We start from the raw sequence: 8,009 nt of genomic DNA, 5'->3' as shown, positions 1-8,009 counted from the left end.
TGTCTCTATTGTGTAGGGTTGTTTGCTGTACAGAGTAGTAATTTCCTTGTATAAATATACTCATCTCGTAATCACATATAGAATATATAGAATATGTAAAGCATGTAATTTGTCCATAATGAAAAGACATTTTAGTGATATCACATAAATATATAAATATTTGATATATACTTTGATATTCTCAAGCATGCCTGACGTGCTTCAAGGAGAGTACTACCATGCTTGAGTTTGACTTGAAAATGCAATGAGTATACCTGAATTCGAGCTCCAACGAGCATTTGCTGTTCGCTAGTTGCTTGTTTCATTGTCCTCGCTAGTGTAGCATTATTATTCCATTCAATTTTTCTCTAATTTCATCTATGACAACACCTTATCGGAGATCCACTTATTGAGCAATACCTTAGGATGACATAGCTATTCAATAAAAGTGACAAAATTTAAACAGGAAAAGACTTATGGGAGATGTATAGCACCCAAAACATAGAGGAAAGTGCAGTAATCAATGAAATGCTTCATATAGTTGAACATGAACAGAGATTGCGCACTACTGAGTTACATTTCATAATAAAAAATCTTAATGAAATTGAGGACAAACTAAAGTAGTTAGAGGCATCCTTAGGCCTTTGTTTAAGGGAAATGATATTAGCACTCCTTAAACTTCATCTAATGCTAAAGAAGAGTAGTGCCCGAAATTTTTGGTAGAGTGCTGATATTATTTCCCTAGCTTAAAAAGGCTGCATGGTTTTGGTTGCTACTGATAAACACTAGAAGGAACCAGACTGTGCAAGCACAGTCTAGGCCCATCTATAAAATTATGGCTAAAATTCATTACACTATAATTTGATTTCAAATAAAAAAAAATTATAATTATCAAAAAATGAGCCTAAAAAAGGTTATCTTTAGTGGAATGTTCCAAAAGTTTGCTCCAACTTACTTATTGTGATGAAATAGAGATATATACTGCATTGTATGAACAAAAAACAGTAAAGAATTCAAAAACCAAGCACATGAGAAATGCAAAACCGGTTCAATATTAACATAAATGATATATGTTTCATAAAACTCAAGTATCATGCTATTATAATTACAAATGCATAAAATTTCACCACTATTTCTTTTTCAAACAAGACACCATCATGTAAAAACTTCTATCCTACAAATTCACAATAAAACTTGCAAGAAAGTTGAATGGAAGGCTTTTCAATGCATAAAAAAGGTACAAAAATTCAGTACCAAAGAATTAGTAAAGGAAGTGCAGGATTCAATTATGCATTAAAAAGGAACTAAAACATCAGAATTGCAAAAAATAAATTTTACAGTTAGATTTAAGACAAACCGCACAAAAGGAAAATCGATTTGCAGAACCAAAATAATGTAAGGTTTAATGAATATCAAGGAGATCACGCCAAAATAAATAAATATACCAAGGTAACAGAATAAAGAGGCAAAAAAAAAAATAAAGGCTAAATAAAATACAGTTAATAAAAAAAAGTTAACTCCATATTTGGCAACGTGAATCGAGGGAAGAATATGAATAAAAAGAAAATGGAATATACCAGACAGTAGGAGTAGTGGAGGTAAAAAGTCTATTGTCTATATTTCTCCTAAAAAAAAGATGATCATGATTCATGAATCATGATTTTTGAACAATGGAATAAAAGAAATATCCATTCTCGTGCAAGAAAAACATACATTCAATTAATTATAGAGGAAAAAGGAAAAAATGCATTGATTGAGCGGAACGAGGAAAGGCAAAGAAAAATTAGGATGAAGGAAAAAAAGAAAAGAAAAAGCAAAATACTGGATTAAAGAGTTAAAATTGACGGAATAGGAAGTGATAGTATAAATCAGTTGATGGTTACGACACCTCTCCATGGTCAACAATAATCATCTAAAAAATAGTAAGAAAATAATCTTAGTATAATTAATTATAAAGAAAAAATTTGAAGGGAGAAAAAAGAAAGATGAAGAAAAAAGAGGGAGATGAAGGTTAAAAGCCGAGGCACAAAGAAGAAGAAAAGAAAAATTGGGAGGAGAGATATTTATAACTTTTGACTAACCAAAAAAATAGTGGAGCAAAAATTCAACTACAAATAGAAACTGACACTTGTCAAAATAAGAGACTATACACTTGGCAAAAAAAGATTGCTATAGTAACCTCTCTTTCTTTTTATATACAAGGTAGATTGTAGCATAGCATGGCCCTTGTACCATGGATAAGATTGATTGTGCTTGGATTGTCTATTTTTTGGGAATTTTTTTAAAAATATATTATAAACATATTTTTCAATCACTAAGAGGCGTGTAATGAAATGGTCCTTTTTAAACGTTAATTCAACCTGTGCTCTCCAAATTGAGGCCTTGACCTTTTTATCTGCGCAATCAGCTCTCATATCTAATGTTCAGGTTAACATTGATTGTCTTGGTCTCATTTCCCCACTTGGAGAAGATACGCATGCAAGTTTGATCGCAAGCCAATGCTTGCAGACCTTTTTCATTTTGCTTCTTTCTTTGGTAAAATATGCATCATTGAGGAAGATACGGGCTAGAACAGGACCCAGTCTTGCTAGAAATGTACCTTCTCCCATGTCAATGAATTTGTTTGAAACAACAAGCTAAATCAAGTTTTATCTTTCTTGAGTTAACATGCTTAATTATGCTGCAGCTTGCAAATCTGTTAACACCGGATGAAGCACAAAATACGTACACTGATAAGGATGAGAATATACAAATCACAAATTATATGGTTCAAGAATCCAGTTGCCAGACATAATAAGCAAAGAATAATTCTCATTTGGAGACGAGACAAAGGGCGGAAAAAATCACCATCACTAATGCTGAACACAGATATAACGAGTCACCTTATCACTGATCCATTGCTAAATGGATTCGATCAGTTTTGACATTGTTAATTTTATTTTTAAGAATGCGTCCTTCCAATTTCCACAAAATGTCAGGTTGGATTTCATGCTCTCTATGATGAAAACTACCCCTTCACAGGGTCTGCCTATGACAGGAAATCTCTCCTATTCAGCTACGAAAACTTCTGAAAGATCTTATATGGTACTGTATTCCATGTTTAGGCCTCTAGGGGTGCAAGAGCAGATAACAACTAATATGTACACAAGGGAGCCTTTAATCACCACATCAACACCTCATCCATCACGCTTATACCAATTTGGTTACAGCTGTTGATATGGAAAAAGGCATAGCAAGCAAGTCCTAAAGCGTGATATAAAATAGGGTCTCCCAATATTTGATTTCAAATTTCAGTGATTAATAACTCAAGCATGTTATGTAATAAAAACTAACAAAATTGAGATATGAAAACTACAATCATCCATCCTCATTCTAAAACAAAAAGGAAAGTTCCAATTAGGTGTGGCTGAGGTTTCAAATTCGTAGAGAGGATGGAACTTTAGCACAGTTTCTGAGATGGGCAATTGTACACACTTCTGTGGTGAATGTGATCATACAACGATTTATAATTGCCATTCTTACAAATTTAGTAAAACTTCCAGCCTCTTTATGAATTAACAGAGCTCTGACATCCCATTAGAAATCTTCACAAACAACAAACAGAAAAGGATTTTGCAGCCAAAAGAATCGAAACAATTACAAGTATAAACAAACCATGCAATAGTCCACTTCAATTTCTCCCACTAAGTATTGAGCTTTCCCTTCTAATATACATTTAATTTTCAAATTGACATGGCCATCTTCTTCCTGCTACATGCATCGGGATATTGCAAGAAGGTAAAGAAAGCTAGAAAGCATTAGAGTAAGAATACAATGAAAGAAAGTTCAATTAGCAATTGCTTACAAATACTGTTAAAACACGAAATCTGATCAGTATTTGAAACGTTGAGCAGTAGATATCAGATCTACACTGTAGCCTTTACTTTCTCAGGACCTGGGAAGATCACCACTCTCTAAACTGCATCTCTTAAACTACCCTTACTCCATTTGGAACTCCCAAAGAAAAAGAAATTTTTGATAGGTATCAAAGAAAGGAAAAATTAGGAGGAATGCATGAAAAATAGAGACACACAAATAAATATATGGCGAGCCTTGTGAAGAGGAATAAGAAGCATAAGACATGTTTTCTGTCCAAAGAGGAAAACATACCAGATCAACCGAGTGAATGGTGTAATTCACCTCAAACAAGAATTCATTTCCTTGAATGGAAAATATAACAGGTTAATAGCATCAATTCACAAAACAACCTATGAAAATATGTCTAACAAACATGCTACCACATACATACACTGGCTGTGGATGCAAGCTACATGTTTTGCACAAAATCAGCTGGAGAATACACTGATCAGTAACATATACAGACCTCAGATCATTCATGACAAAAAACTTATACATGTTTCTAATCAAACATTAAGACACTAATGGAATAACAGAAATCATTCAGTAAAAGTTATAATCAGACAGCAACTTGCAACCATACAAAAGGACAGACTTTTATAGATAAACATAAGCAAACATGTGAAGACAACCAACATTCAGGAAGACCAAAAATAGATGCCACAATTTGTTAGAAGCTTGAAAATAGTTCATCCACTGAATACTTGTAGTTTTTACCAGCAATGTATCCATTCTCCCTACAACCTCTTGCCATTCTCACACTTCACCTAATTCCCTTTACACCTCCAACTCCAAACCGTCATCATCTTGGTTCTCCACCAAACCTCACCAAAACCCCCCCCCCCCCCCCCAAAAAAAAAAAAAAAAAACACCACACCACACACACAAAAAAAAAATCATACAAGAATAATATGCTAAAAGTGGGGAGAGGGAGAGAGAGGGAGATAGAGAGAGAGAGAGAGAGAGAGAGAGCAAATCAATCAAATCACAAAATGATGCAAACTGGCATATGCTTTTGTACCACATTAGCAAAGTTCGAGAGAGAGAGAGCAAATTAATCATCAAATCACAAAATGATGCAAACTCCCATATGCTTTTGTACGTCACACTAGCAAACTTCATGTTTGTGAGCATTACTTCAGAACAATACCTGAGGTGAAGCCACCTAAATTTCTACTATAAGAAACCGTGCCATTAGAAAAGGGCCACAGACACATGAAAGAACAAAAGAAAACAAGCATTTCTCCCGTATGTCAAATTCCAATCCATGAAGCTCCAAGTAACAAAAAAGATACATGGCTACCTCCCACTTAACCAACAGCAAAATAAGAAAGCTGTAAGCACACTCAAGAACTAAAGATAAAATAAAAAACGCATTCTCTGAGATCCGACAAAGCTCATGAAAATTCACCTTGCTCTCTTGTTAACACGAAGTTTTGAACACCCACTATAATTTAGCTCCTCCATATTGCAACTTCCAAATAAAAAAGCCAAATGACAAATCTTCAATAACTTTCGACCAGAGCCTCCTTCGCTCTATCAAACCGCAAAAAACGAAATTCCTCGGAAAGCTATTCCCGCGCTGATTCCACTTTACAATCGTACAAATTCGCGGAAGAACTTAGTCTGTATTCCCAAAATACTCATCCAAAACTTGCCCATTCCCATCAAAACTAATAATAATTCTGCCGCAATGGCCTTTGCTCCCCTGCAACAACCGAAAGCAACCCACCTTCGGCTGCCTCGTTTTCATCCAAAAACAAGTCCTCAACGCCCCTAAAAGTGGCATGTAAGCCCACAATCACAACTCCAACAATCAAAGCAACCAACACATTCAATCCAACATGGGTAAAAACAAGAGCAAAAACAGTAACCAAGCTCAATATAATCATGACAATGCGATCATCGACAACTCTTCCAAACACCATAACTGGATCGTCCCGAAAGAAGTACAAGAATAACCAAGCAACGAAAATGGCCAAGAAGATTATCATCGAAAAGGGGTGGTAAATTAGGCTGCAGAAGAGAATAAATAGCATTACCAAGGCGTAATTCACCCGAAAATAGTTGAGATTTCGCCGGACCCGCGACATTATCTCGGCGTAGCTGTAAGGGAGGGAGAAGGAGGAAAGGTCTAGGAGCTCTTTCCATGGGCGAAATGTGGCGATCTGGGCTCTGGCACGGGTGAAAAGGGTTTGTGGCGGTGGTGCCGGAGGAAGCCGGGGTGGTGGGAGTGAGGATTTTCCGGCGGAGGCGGAGCTGGAGGTGGGAAGGGAGTTGTAATTGGAGGGAGAGTTTAGGGGCATTTTGGGAACAAAAGAAAAGGAAAGAAGAGATTTATGGTTTCGAACTTTGAAGATGATGAATGGAGATGAGTTGTGATTGTGACCGTTTAGACATTTTGAGTGCATAGCTTGATATTTATTGGAAAACAAACTATCAATTTAGTCCCTAAATTATTTTATTAAAGTCAAAATAGTTTCTAGACTTTTTTATGAGTCAATTTAGTCCCCCCCTATTTTTACAAAGTTGAAATACTTCTTGAACTTTATTATGAGCCAATTTAGTTCTACTGACTATTTTGCTTAAGCCAAAATAGTCCCTCATCCATTTGGTCTTTATTTAGCTAATTGTCCAATTTATCAACTTTTGGCATCGACAACCAATGGCATAATAGGAAATCTAACCATGGTCCTTATTAAAATAATAAGAAAAACTGATATTCGTCAAAAAATTGGATCCATGTGAAATTTTAGGCATCGGCTCCATTTTTTAATTCCAAAAGAAGCTCTATAAATTTTTTTTTGTTCTCTATATGATTCAATTTTGTTTTTAATTTTTTATAAATATTTGTTTTTTATTGTTTTGATAAGGGCAATGATTGAATTCTTATTTTGCCCTATTTGTGAGTGCAGAAGGTTTGATAAATTGGGTGGATGAGCCAACAAGGTCCAACTGGCCATGTAACTAAAGGTGAAGGACTATTTCAATTTAAGTTAAATAGTTGAGGGACTAAATTAGCTCATAATAAAGTTTTAAGACTATTTCAACTTCGTACAAATAGATGAGAGACTAAGATGACTCATAGTAAAGTTTAGGGACTATTTCGACTTTAGCAAAGTAGTTTAGGAATTAAATTGGTGTTCTGCTCTTTAAGAAAATTTTATTCTAAATGACACACTCACCTTTTTAAATAATCACCTACTTCCTTAATTTTAAAAATTCTCATATTGGTATTTGTCGTTTAAACATGTCGTGAAAATCAGTTTATTTTTTTATGCAAATTCTAATTATTATGAGCACATGATTGTAATAGTTTCTCTCTATCCATAAAGTTTTTGGTTTTCTTTACTTTAATCATCTTTCAATTTTAAAAATATATTATCTTTTTTTAAATAAAAAATATTATCCATAGTGTGGATTTAAATTGCATATCTACCTCAAACTTTAAATTTTACAAATGCATCGCTTCACTTCTAGTCGTATTTAATTGGTTATTTACATTTAGGCTCTATTTAATAACTCAATTCAGCACTTAAATTTAATAGATTTAGATTTTAACATATTTAGTTTAATAATAAAAAATTGAACATCTGAATTAATTAAGTGGCACTAAATTTTCTATGCAAAATAAGTAATAAATTATTCACTTATCACTGAATGTGATATATACTCAAATATATTAGATTTAATACTTTTTTTGATAGAGGAGTGTAAAAGTTTTTATTAAGATGGAATGAGGTCCGCTTGTAGTGCGGATAATACAAAAGACGGGGGTGAAAGATTCCACAAATAGTCATCCAAGGCAGTACAAGCATTCCTAGCAAAGCTATGAGCTGCACTGTTCAAAGAACGCGATATCCATGTGGTTTCCCACTTGGCGAAACTTCTCAGGAGCTGCAGGACATCTTCGACCAATACGCCACATGCCGAATCATCAAAGTCACAAAGCTGGAGCATTTTGATAACCTTGAGGTTGTCACCTTCAAGAGCCACGTGACTATAGCCCAGCTCAACCAGCAGTTTCGTTCCAAATTTTGCAGCATACGCTTCAATCACGTCAGGGGCCAAAACTGTTGGGTTTTAGGGACACTACGCAGCGGAAAAATAAAAATTTTTCCCTAAAACCATCC

General features: G+C 34.7%; 1 protein-coding gene across 1 annotated transcript; it reads right to left on the bottom strand.

The window, feature by feature from the left end:
* Nucleotides 1-4,936: 4,936 nt before the first annotated feature.
* LOC113761344 (PRA1 family protein E-like) lies at nucleotides 4,937-6,255 on the bottom strand. Its single transcript, XM_027304294.1, has one exon. It carries the CDS (start codon nucleotides 6,180-6,182, stop codon nucleotides 5,550-5,552), a length of 633 nt encoding a protein of 210 aa, XP_027160095.1. The 5' UTR covers nucleotides 6,183-6,255; the 3' UTR covers nucleotides 4,937-5,549.
* Between the last annotated feature and the right edge of the window lie 1,754 nt (nucleotides 6,256-8,009).

This window comes from Coffea eugenioides, chromosome 2 (assembly GCF_003713205.1).
Source record: "Coffea eugenioides isolate CCC68of chromosome 2, Ceug_1.0, whole genome shotgun sequence".
NCBI classification, from domain to species: domain Eukaryota; kingdom Viridiplantae; phylum Streptophyta; class Magnoliopsida; order Gentianales; family Rubiaceae; genus Coffea; species Coffea eugenioides.
Note: the sequence above shows the minus strand (reverse complement) of the source record. Positions and strands in the feature narration are given on the sequence as shown.